Here is a 12,930-nt window from a genome sequence, read left to right as displayed (position 1 = left end):
TTAGTCCGTTTTTGCATTGCACTTTTAAATTTTGCATTTCTGAAGCAAACAAAAGCATGCCAGTACAGGCCCTAAAGACCAGCAGCACAAAAGAAACTGTGGGGACATTGATTGTGTCTGGTGGTGCAAAGGCTAGATGACTACCTTGTTTCATGCTGCCTCCCGGAAGGCATTATCTTAAACAAAACACCTTCTTATATTGCTGCTCACAGACTAAAACTGGCACTAATATAATATAAACTCTACAATATACTTTGCATCATGTTTTTTATACTTTTTATTGATAAAAACTACACAAAAGCTATAACTGATCATAATGTTATTAAAAAAAAACAATTGATACTTTCTTTTGTGATTTGAGACTGTGTTTGTCAATAAAATCCAAATCAATCAGGGAACAATATTCCATATATACTGTATGCCTGCCTGTTCTGTAGATCTTTCATAACTCTAAGCCGTCAAAGCTACTATGATTGAGGCTGGTCTTTCCCAAACACTGCCCCCTTGTGGCTGGCAGTCTGATAAAAAGCAAACCTCTCTAACAGGAAAACAGGAAAGAAACACAGTTCAAAGAGATCCACTGGGTTATTCAACATGAAACAATAAGCATTCCCTAATCCCCGAAATCCCAACAGTCTCCCATGTTTGGTTCATCTGTATTGGAACCATGCAACGTGTAGAAAATAGGAAACCGAATGTACAAGCAGATAAACTCCCATATGCAGCTGGAGTGGATCCAAAACTAGTTAAGAAATCCCTTAGGTGGATCCAGTTTTATGTTCTATTTTATTTAAATTTACTTTTTTTTTCCTTTTATACACCAGTGGGGTTTACATAATCCTTTAAAGCCAAGATAAACCCCTTGCTTTTCTCACATCATTGTTTCAAGTTCCATGGCCCTGAAGACTGAAATGGGTCCCATGCTCAAACTGTTTAGCTTAGTGTATTCTACATTTTTTTCTCTTGTTTATTGTGAGAGCCCATAGCATTTACAAGATGCTCCCATCAGCTTTAATCTGTATAGGTCCTCTATGCGCTTCTTCCAAATGTCACAATCCAAGACTCCGGATGTTATTGGTTTGGTATCCTTTCAATGTATATGGCAGGTGCTGCTGAGCGAGCTATTGTTGAGATGTAACTCTGGTCCCTACTAAGCTCTAGGTTGGTGGTTTCTCTTTGCTCTCGAGATGTCCCATCATAGCCCTTATTTACAAGGAGGGTCTTGTGGGTCTGGCAATATCCGGCCATTGGCTGGTCATAGGTATAGAATGGTAGAGTCTTCATGTGCCGTGGAATCTGTCCAAAGAGAAAAAAACAAAATTAATCAGACATATGTTCTAGGAAAAGCTGGCTAATCATTTGCATTCATTAGGGTTAGTTCAACCCAAAATAGATTTCAGCTTTTTATAAACACCAGTTTAACAATTGTTTGGCTTTTTCATATTTAATGAGAAAACCAGCAGTGGGAAGTCACAGTCAGATTTCCCAGATCCAGCCCATAATACAGATTTAATAAAGGTAAGCAAAGGTATTTAATCTCCTTGTGCTACATTCCTCAAAATGTAAATTAGATAGAGAACACAACACTGAGTGTGAGAACACCTTGTAACGTAATGCTCATGACATGTGAGAGCAATAGAGGTTTCACTGGTGGTGTTCCTATGGGATCATTAGGTAGGGTGCCCACGTGTCCCGGATTGCCCGGGACAATCCCGCAATTAGCAGGTCTGTCCCGGGTCCAGGGCATCCTCATTCCGGGACAATACAGTGTCCCGGAATTGCCCCCTGGCCCTTGAACATTCTGATGCCCTCTAAAATATCCCTCACATCGCTGCTGTCACTCACTGACAGCCTGTGGTGGACCCCTGGCTGGTGAGACCCCTTTTACATGAGCCGCTGGCTCAGTGCCTCAGTGCCTGCCTCGCATCTAGCAACCAGTGACGTCATGAGGAAGAGAGAGACAGAGCCCCAGCATTCACAGCGAGAAGATTTAACTTCCTCCTCTGCGCCTACTGATTAGCTCCACCCACCTGCTCCCTGCATCGTTCAGCCAGCAGCATGCAGAAGTGCACGAAGGAGAGATGAGTTTTGTAGAAAGGCAAGTGAATCCAAAGCACTCACCATGGACAGATCGGGGTTAAAATCCTCAGTCAGCTCTCCCCCAGCAGCCAGCATTCTGTGCTGAACTGTCAGCACTTCACAGGAGCTCCAAGTGTGTGTCAGCCTGGAGCTAGCACTGATAAGAGGATGGTTGGCAGATAAGGGGTCTGCAGAAGAGGAGAGGACACTGACAGATGAGATGACACCCTTGGAGGGATGGAAGGAGGACACATCCTTAGATATCAGGACAAGGTTCATGCTGGGATGTGACCCCCCAAAAGTGAAGGACTACAGGTCCCAGCATGAACCCCTCAGAACTGAAGATGTGATGCCCCACCCAATCAGTGAAGAACTACAGGTCTCAGCATTAGCATGTGAAATCTATGGGGTCACACCCTTAATTCTCAGGGGTTCATGCTGGGACCTGCAGTCCTTCAATTTGGGGGGGGGGGTCACATCCTTAGATATCAGGGGTTCATGCTGGGACTTGTAGTCCTTCACTTTTGGGGGATGTGACCCTACAAAAGTGAAGGACTACAGGTCCCAGCATGAACCCTTAGGAGCTGAAGATGCCCCCACATGGGAGAAGTAACATCAGCAGCCAGCGGCAGGGGGGGACGCTCACTTTCCCGGGGCTCTGGTGTATCAGACTGGTGGCAGGCTATAGGTGACAAGTGGCACACTGCATCTGGTGGCAGGCTATGGGTGGAAAGTGGCACACTGCATCTGGTGGCAGGCAACGGTGGCAAGTGAAACACTGCATCTGGTGGCAGGCATTGGGTTACAATTGGCACACTGCATCTGGTTGCAAGTGAAATGTTGCATCTGGTGGCAGGCAATGGTGGCAAGTGACAAGCTGCATCTGGGGGCAGGCGACAGTGGCAAGTAACAAGCTGCATCTAGTGGCAGGCAACAGTGGTAAGTGGTACACTGCATCAGGTGGCAAGGGACAAGCTCAGGGTCCCCACTGATTCTGCATTTTGGTGAGTTGAACAATTTCATTATGTATTACAATGTAGTACAATACCAGCCATTCACCCGACAAATCACCCCTGCCGCCGAATTCCCCATCAACCCCGAGACTACATTCCCCCAAAGCCCCATCTTTTTTTGGGAGGGGGGGCAGGGGGGTGTCCCTGAATGGCAGTTTGGAAATGTGGTCACCCTATCATTAGGGCACAGAATGGTTTAGACAGCCACTGGGGTAATCCTTTAAAGTGGATCAATCACATTTAAACAGGAACACAGCATTGTACGGCAGATAAAAACAGTGTTGAAAATGTTTTCACTAATTTATTCTGATCACTGTGCCTAGTTACTAGAAAGATGTTTTTAATATGGCTGGACCCATTGTATATTTATTGTATTACTTTGTATGTCAATCCAAGCACAATTTCATTTTTTGGACACCAACCAATCATACAAATGGTTAAAACATTATAGGATTCAGAGCATTCTTTTACTAAGCTAAAATATATTCTTGAAAGATAGTTTGACATTTGACAGTCTTTAATAAAAACATTTTTTCATAGACTTACTAAACTGAACACAGCAGTAAGAAAGAATACAAAGATAAACATTTAATTTAATTATAGAGTAAATATACATGTAAGGGGTTATACCGTGCTAGAGCGTGCAATAAACATATACAGCAGCAACAAAAACATAGATATCAGATGACTGCACAGTGCAAAAATGTATATAAATAAGTTGTCATATACAGCGTGAGTGATCACAAAAAATGATTAAATAAATTAAATAAAGTGAAATAAAGTGCAAGTGCAACACAAATATAAGTCTATAAGTAAAGACTCTGCATAAAAAGAAATAAGTCCACACATAAAGGATTCAACAGTGTGAAAGGGGGTGATTCCAATGAGGTGATGAACTTCAGGTCACTTCCACCGTCACCAAGGAGATGGGGGTATCTTGAATAGAAAAAAACCCACTCGATACGTGGGGACTCTTACTGGAACTGGTGGACCTCCTAAAGAGCAAGGTCATATACGCCAGCAGACTTAGCCCTCTGCAGGGTCTATAGGTCCTCCTTGTCATTGGAGCTCTCCGACAGTGGCTGGAAGTCCTCCTCAATATGGAATTCTTTATGTGTGGACTCAATATGTTTTTTTTCACCTCTTTTTATGAGTCTTTACCTATAGACTTATATTTGTGTTGCACTTGCACTTTATTTCACGTTATTTCATTTATTTAACCATTTTTTGTGATCACTCACGCTGTATATGAGCACAACTTATTTATATACATTCTATTATAGAAGCTGATGGAATATTCCTATTTTCCGACAAGAAAAAAATGATAACTTGCTGTTTGGCCTCATATAAATTATGAACACATATTAAAAGGCTAAATATCACACACTGGGTGCGCCAGTCACATGTTTTCAAAAGATAAGAATAATCCAGGGTAATTAACTAAAAAATAGGAATAGCATGCTAGAATGCAGCTAATTATCTAGGATTTGTCCTCATTTTTTCTCATTAACCAATTACACAGCTTAGGCAGGTAGAAAGCAGGAACCCTCCATAGACTTGTTACAAAAAGCACATGCCAGCATCATATGGTTTCATGTTCTACAAGTATCATTAAATTCTATAATCCAGTTTACATGCACACACACCTACACAACATGTATTAAATAAGAACTCGTTAGGCCCAATCATATTTATTAAATGGGCTAAATGTCATTTTAAATAATTTATTACAACCTCTTGAATTTTCATTAATGCAGAGTTGTAGTAGATTTCTCTTTTTATTTATTATACTAAGTTCAATATAACTTGCAGACTACAGAATAGAAATATACCGTATGTAAGGCATGATGTACCTGCTTTTTTAAAGGTAAAATATACTGGTAAAAATATGTAGGCTGCCATTGTTGAACCCCTTAAATATTTTAGAGTGACTCTGTGCTGTTCCAATGCGAGCCAAAAATCAGGTTTACTTTATTGCAGACCTCCACAAATGCATACTTACCTTCCTCTCACTATTTGGTGTTCTGTTCCGCAGCTGTAAGTGAAAAGATAGCCATGTGTAGGCTACAAGTTTACAAGTTGTACAAGATTGGCCTACCATTGTTAAATGGATGAGTCACATGCGCTTTCATACCCCAAAGTACTGTTTTTTCCTTTTTTTTTTTTTTAATTATTATACACTTTTATTATTTTTACATAGGTCATTTTTATTGCATATTTTAGTGATGATGCTTCTGTTTAAACTGAAGCCCACAATATCCACAAGTTCCAGATTTTATTTCTTTGTCCAAGTTGATGTTTACTTTAGGATGACCCAAAGCTCCACCTACTCCATCACACAATACAATTCGGTTTTCAGATTCAATAATAGGCTTCAATAATAGGCTGTTCCGCAATCAACTTAACAGCAAACTGCTCACTCCCCTCTTTCTGTTTCCCAACGAATCTTACTTTCCTGTAGTCATTTTCCTCATATACCTGTGCGGTGTGGGTGACCTTCTCTCCGGCCTGGGACTGCAGTGCGCTATGATGTCTCCAGCTTTGCGTCCTTACACACCCCAAGCCACGGGCCACACAGCCCAGTATACCCTATCCAACCCCTTCCCCACAACACCCCTGACATAAACACTACCCAGCGCAATTCATGAGGCTGCCATGTTTTAATGTCACCCCTGGCTTGCTTTCCTCTGACCCAGGAAGTAGATGGTGAACCACATCTGTTTGTTTCTTTTTCTTTGGTCATCAACACTGAGCAAAGGAGAGGTAGCTATATACTGCTGAGGATGGAGGAAGGGTATGTTAACCAATGGGCAAAGCACAGTTTTCTTTAAAGTTTATGAGAAGCAAAACTTTTTTAGTTATGGCCAGAATGATTAGGGGTTACAACACCTGCGAAGTTTGAAGTTCTGTCCCCATAGGAACAATTTTCCCTCTATTTTTATTCCGGTGACCCTTGTCCTTAGTACACAAAGGGAAGGACACTTTTTCCGGCAACAACTGTCTAGGAGGGTATTTACTTTATTTGGAGATTTGTCTACTCTCTTTTCTTGCAAATTTATTGGACGGGAAGTGAATATACTGTATTCCTCCCCAATGGGACAAAACTGGCAAAAATAACAATCGTCTACTCTGTTCAAAACAAATAACCTATGCTGTTAGTCACAGATCCAGAACAAACATACAGCAAGCGAAGCCATACCCCAATCTGGATGCTTCCCCTGGGTCAGGGACCCAGGATGAAAGTATTGGAACCAATGGATAAGCATGGCAGCTGCAGAACTAATATTTCTCGAATGAGATCAGTTGCAGTTTTCATATACACCTGTATCACATCTACATGGAAAATCTCTACAAACCGATTGTTTGTTTTACACCATGCTAGGTTTATATACTGCATGTATGCATCATGTGACTTTATGGGACTTCTCTATAAACTGAAATTTTGTTTTACAGTACTTTAGATGTATATAATGTATGTATGTCATTAGTAAAGCTGTACACATTTTATCCTTGTTCCTCATTGGTGCTGCTAAGCCTCATTTCACTATTAGAATATTTCCTTTTACAACTTCCTTATCTTTTCCAAACAGATCCCTGTCCATTTTTTAAATTAGCAACTGCCTCACACTCTGAGAGGAGGAAATATTCATATTTTAATAATGGTTTAGTAAGACCCACGAAAATAATGCAGAAGAGTTTTGGGTGCTGGTAAACATTATTAACGAAGAGTTTTTACAGGTTTCAAAGAGGGAACCAGGCACAGATATTCCGGTACGGGATCTATAAAAGAATACTGTGACTTTTTCTGCATAAGCGACTTTACTGTAATTTGAATCAACCAACTCCAGACAAATGTAATATTTTCATGAAGTCCCTATATGTAGCCTTTCAACAACTGTAATAAATGAAATAAACTGCAATATATATATATATATATATATATATATATATATATATATATATATATATATATATATATATATTTTTTTTTTTTTATATTGTGTGTGTCATATCTGCCTTTGTTAATTGTCTCACACTCACTGCTGTAAGGTCCAGAAGAGTTTTGCAATATCTTTAGAAATGTATAATTTCCTGGGATCAATCTATCTGCTTTAATTGTATATTTTGTGAGTCATATCTGCCATTGTGGTATGGTCTTCTTATGCCCCGTACACACGGTCGGATTTTCCGATGGAAAATGTCCGATCGGAGCGTGTTGTCGGAAATTCCGACCGTGTGTGGGCTCCATCGGACATTTTCCATCGGATTTTCCGACACACAAAGTTGGAGAGCAGGAGATAAAATTTTCCGACAACAAAATCCATTGTCGGAAATTCCGATCGGGTGTACACAAATCCGACGGACAAAGTGCCACGCATGCTCAGAATAAATAAAGAGATGAAAGCTATTGGCCACTGCCCCGTTTATAGTCCCGACGTACGTGTTTTACGTCACCGCGTTCAGAACGATCGGATTTTCCGACAACTTTGTGTGACCGTGTGTATGCAAGACAAGTTTGAGCCAACATCTGTCGGAAAAAATCCTAGGATTTTGTTGTCGGAATGTCCGAACAAAGTCCGACCGTGTGTACGGGGCATTACACATACTGCTGTAAGATCCAACAGAGTTTAGCTATACCTTTAAAATTAGTTAAAACTCCCTGGGAAAAACCTTTTTTCAGGGACCCAAGGAACTCTAGGGTTCCTTTTGGAGCTTTCTCTAGTCTCCTTGAGCAGTGAACAGTTGCTACATGATTTCCTGCCTTACAGTGTCTGCATTATTTCAGGACCAACACCACTCAGCCGAGCCAGTGGTGTGGGACCAAAGGAGCCTCTCCTCAATCTAAGACCACTAATTTTAATGACCTTTTTAGCTGTTTGTAAGAAGGACATTCTTCCCACTGACTGCCAATATAATGGAGCTTTCATTCCATTAACCACTAAGGTAAGAGGACACCTCTCCCACGGATCGGCAATGTAACAGAGCACTACACTAAACACCAATGTAAAGGGGGACCTCTCCAGCTAACCGTAAGAGGGCACTATACTGGCCAATAATGTTAAAGAGCACTTCTTCATTTGGCCACCAATGTAAGGAAGCACTGTACTGACCTCCCACGTAAGAAGGTACTTCTCCAACTGGACATCACTTTAAGGGAACACTAAATTGACCACCAAAAAAAAGGGATATATTTCTATTGAGTTTGAATACAAGGGGGGACTTCTACACTGACCACCAATATAAAGATGCACTTTCCTGTTGGTAGCAATCCATTAAGATGATCCACACAACCAGTTGTTGCTCTTAGAAATATTCATATATATTAGAAAAGCCACAGTGTACAAATGCAGTAAAATTAGTTGACCCGTTTTAGCCTACAAGGCTGAAATGGGTCAAATAATTTTACTGTGTTTGTACAATATGAGGAGTTTTAGAAGCAACAACTGGTTTTAGATTGCTTCCCTCAGACAAGCGACTATGGATCAAGCACCCATGAGCTCTGCTGATAGGGTGTTGTATGGGTAGTAGCACTGAATCTCTTTGCTTGTAATTGGAGCTTTTCTGTTGGCCATTAGGCTGGCCTATTAGTAATGAGCTTGGGTTCAGGTCTGGGTTCAGCCTGAACAATGACAGCTAACTTCCAGGTTTGGACCAAACCCAAGCTCTTTTTTCCTGCCTATGTAATAGACCTGAATTATATCAGAATCAGAATTAAAAAATATGAGGAAAAACAAAAACAAATATATATTTATCATTTATAATAACAATCATAAAATGAAACACGGTTGCAGCTCCATCACATTAAAAAAATTTATTTCACACCTAACATAAAAACACTTAACTGAAAACAAAACATGACGTAATAAATACATAACTTCAATCAGTCTATTCCAAAACACCTTGGGAATTCAAGAGCTGTACAAATTGATGAAAAAAGCTATTCCTCAATATTGAGATATATTTACAGCATATACTGTCTACCAGAAGGTGGAAATGTATACAAAACATTACCGAATGCAAAATGTCTTCTAAAACATTATTCACTCTCCAGAGGCACCTCCCCCAGTTCCTCAATGCTCGGTAAGATAATTCCTACAATAATGTTCTGTGCCATATTTACTACCCTTTACAGGGCATTTCTGTCATGAACAGTACTTTATCCTTTCCACAGAGAAATGCTTTGAAAAGCCTGTCCTCCATAGCTTCCTCAAAAAGTTCAGTCTCTGATGAGCTTTGCCCACTAGTATGTAACCTGTCCACTACAGATCCTCCCTAATTATTGTTCCCAGGAAGCAGAACTCCTCTACCCTTTCAACCTCCATCCCATCAATCACCTCCGGCTCATCATAGCTAACATCTTGTGCTTTCCTAAAATCAACAATAATTTCATTTGTTTTAGCTACATTTAACTGTAAGTTGTTCTTTCTGCATCACCCACTAGATTTTCAATATCCTGATGATATGCAGACTCATTGCTGCCCCTTATTTTCCCCACTACTGTGGTTTCGTCAAATTTTAGCACAGAGTCCATCTCGAGGTGGGAAACGCAATTATAAGTGTAGAAACAAAAAGCGGGTGAGCACACATCCTTGTGGCACCCATGTACTAAGGGACAGCATTGAGTAATGATTTCCAACTTTTACCCTCTGCTGCCTATCAGCCAGGAAATCCGGAAACCAGTTACAAAGTCTAGGGCTGGATCCCAAAGAGTTCAGCTTAACATCAAGTCTCATTGGCAAAATTATATTAAATGTTGAACTAAAATCAATAAAAAGCATGTGGACATAACTATTTCTGTTTTACAAATGTGACAACATAGAATGCAAAGCCAATGCAATGACATCCTCTGTAGATCTATTTTACCTAAATGCGAACTGGTAGCTATCGAACCTCGGGAGAACACGCTGTTTAACATGTTTTAAGATTCGTTTCTCAAAGTATTTCAGTGGGAGTCAGGGCCACTAGGAGATAATTGTTAAAGAAGGAAATACTGGACTTATTTGGGAATTGGGATTGGACAATTATCGATGATTTTAAAGAGGAGGTCCAGCTTCCCCACGAAAATTTTTAAGTCAGCAGCTACAAATACTGCAGCTGCTGACTTTTAATATATGGAAACGTACCTGTCCAGGGAGGCCCGCGATATCGGCACCCCAGCCAATCTGTGGATCGGCTGTCGGGTGCAGCTGCCACCATTTCTGTTAAGGGAACCCGGCAGTGAAGCCTTTCGGCTTCCCAGCCGGTTCCCTACTGCACATTCATGAAATGTTTTGCACTTTCTAATTGGTCCGGTGGAGGAGGCAGGAGGAGGGGACCGAACTTCCGAGAGACGGTGCCACAGCCCCGTCTCCTGTAAGTGGGAAACGATACCTGTCAAAAATAGGAGGGGATGGAAAAGCGGAAGTTCCACTTTTGAAACATTGAAGATGTCCGCAAAGGAATTTGCCAATTGAAAGGCAAATGTTATCAGACCCTGCAGATTTCCACTCGTTAACCCTCAAAAAACCCAAACACTCATCCTGAGCTGAGACTTTAAGAGGAATATACCCCAATAATGTAGGGAACCTAGTAAGAATATTATTATTTTGATGATCAACACAGGTATAAAACTGATTCAGTTCCTCTGGTAAAGAGGCCTCACATTTACCTGTGTCAGCCTGTCTTTTTTTATAACCTGTTGCTGACTGGATAGTCTTTCACATGGTTTCAGCACTAGTACATCCCAGACCCGTCTCTAATCTTAGTTTATACCTTTGCTTAGCCTCCCTAATCCCTACTCCTAACCTTCCCCTTCCCACCCTATATACCTCCCCATCACCTGATTTGAAGGCAATATTCCTATCCCTAAAAAGTGCTCCCACCTCCACTACGCATAAAGGTAAAAAAAATATTCTTTGTGAAGCTCCCCTCATTGGCTCCAGCTGCTGTCAATCTCAGCCAGTGAGCCAATGAGGAGAGAGAGGGGACTGGGCCGAGCAGCTCTCTGTGTGAATAGACACACAGAGCTGTGGCTCAGAACGAGCCTGCTTGGGTGCTCCCTTTGCAAGCAGCTTGCTCTAGGGGCATTCAGCAGGAGGGAGGGGGCAAGAGAGGGACCAGGGAAGAGGCTGATATGTTCCAAACCACTGTTCAGAGCAAGTAAATATGACATGTTTGTTCTTAACAAAACAAAGAAAGCCTTTATTATCACTTTAAACATAGCTCCCAACTGTCCCTGATTTTGAGGGACTGTCCCACATTTGGAACAAAGTCCCTCTTTTCAACTTTCCTCCTTATTTGTCCCTCATTGTGGTCTGATGTATCTACCTGTATTAAAAGTGCACTATTTATCTATACACAAATGTTTTACAGTGCTACACCTTTCATCTAAATTCTAAATTGCATTTGTACATTTCTAAAGCAAAAACAAAGGAGTTACATAGTTACAGTCAGGTCCATAAATATTGGGACATCAACACAATTCTAATCTTTTTGGCTCTACACATGACCACAATGTATTTGAAATTAAACGATCAAGATTTAACTGCAGACTTTCAGCTTTAATTTGAGGGTATTTACATCCAAATCAGGTGAACGGTGTAGGAATTACAACAGTTTGTATATGTGCCTCCCACTTTTTAAGGGACCAAAAGTAATGGGACACTTGGCTGCTCAGCTGTTCCATGGTCAGGTGTGTGTTATTCCCTCATTATCCCATTTACAAGGAGCAGATAAAAGGTCCAGAGTTCATTCAAGTGTGCTATTTGCATTTGGAATCTGTTGCTGCCAACTTTCAATATGAGATCCAAAGAGCTGTCACTATCAGTGAAGCAAGCCATCATTAGGCTGAAAAAACAAAACAAACCCATCAGAGAGATAGCAAAAACATTAGGTGTGGCCAAATCAACTGTTTGGAACATCCTTAAAAAGAAAGAACGCACCAGTGAGCTCAGCAAAAACAAAAGACCCGGAATACCACGTAAAAAAACAACTGTGGTGGATGACCGAAGAATTCTTTCCCTGGTGAAGAAAACACCCTTCACAACAAGAAAATTAAAGAATATTCCTGCGCTATCGTAATACTGGGATCATGGAGATAGGAGATAGAGAATAATAATAATGCTGATATATGGAAAAGCAGCTCACACTGGGTAGGGTGCAGCCTGCCCCTCGCTCAGATAAATCAAATGAAAGTGTGGTGTTGCGCTAATCCTAAATATAAACAAAAAAATTGACTTAAGTGTGGTACCACAGTAGTGGTGGGTGTCTCTAAGATGCGGATCTACTGCAGTCAACCATGTATGTTTCTGTAATTGTGTACAAAAATAAACCTCTATCTGAGGGTGCCTATGACTGTGTATGTGTCATAAAAAACATAAATAGATTATATACTTGGAAAAAACTTAATAATCTACTTCAACTAATAAATACACATCAAATAAGTGTCATAGGTGCTACTCGGAGTGATAGTGAATCTGTATGCAAAAATTGATAGTAAACCAAGACTTCTAAAAAGTAAATGAATCCACCAAGAAATCCGGACGAGACCAGATACCTAAGAAAAAGCCCAGAAAGAAGAGAGGATGTAGAGCCGGAAAGAGAACACAAAAGAAAAAGAGAATGAAGGGAGAGGGCATTTTTAATTTGAGTGGCCACGCACTCACTCCCGAAGAGATTGGAGTTTTAGATAAAGGCCTGAAATATGCGCCAACTAAGAACCTGGACAAATTTGACACATACATTGGGATACAAAAATTTGTGAGGAAAGTTAATATCCAGAAATACATTGCAGGAAATCCCATAAGATACACAGAAATGGAAAAGGATAATATTTTACATAGCACATTAAGAAACAGTT

At 40.6% G+C, this 12,930-nt stretch overlaps 1 protein-coding gene across 2 annotated transcripts in view; it reads right to left on the bottom strand.

Moving 5' to 3' along the window:
- Positions 1-317: 317 nt before the first annotated feature.
- LRRTM4 (leucine rich repeat transmembrane neuronal 4) overlaps positions 318-12,930 on the bottom strand; it is a 1,026,134-nt gene continuing 1,013,521 nt past the window's right edge. Inside the window, exon 3 of one of the 2 annotated variants that reach the window (XM_073622047.1) lies at positions 318-1,296. In XM_073622047.1, the coding sequence (XP_073478148.1) occupies positions 1,072-1,296 (225 nt within the window). In that variant the 3' untranslated portion in view covers positions 318-1,071. The remainder of the gene's footprint in view (positions 1,297-12,930) is intronic. The other variant, XM_073622048.1, reaches the window with a different exon arrangement.

This window comes from Aquarana catesbeiana, linkage group LG03 (genome assembly GCF_042186555.1).
Source record: "Aquarana catesbeiana isolate 2022-GZ linkage group LG03, ASM4218655v1, whole genome shotgun sequence".
In the NCBI taxonomy this organism is placed as follows: Eukaryota; Metazoa; Chordata; class Amphibia; order Anura; family Ranidae; genus Aquarana; species Aquarana catesbeiana.
The sequence above is the reverse complement of the archived record's forward strand: the minus strand, read 5'-3'. Positions and strand labels throughout refer to the sequence as shown.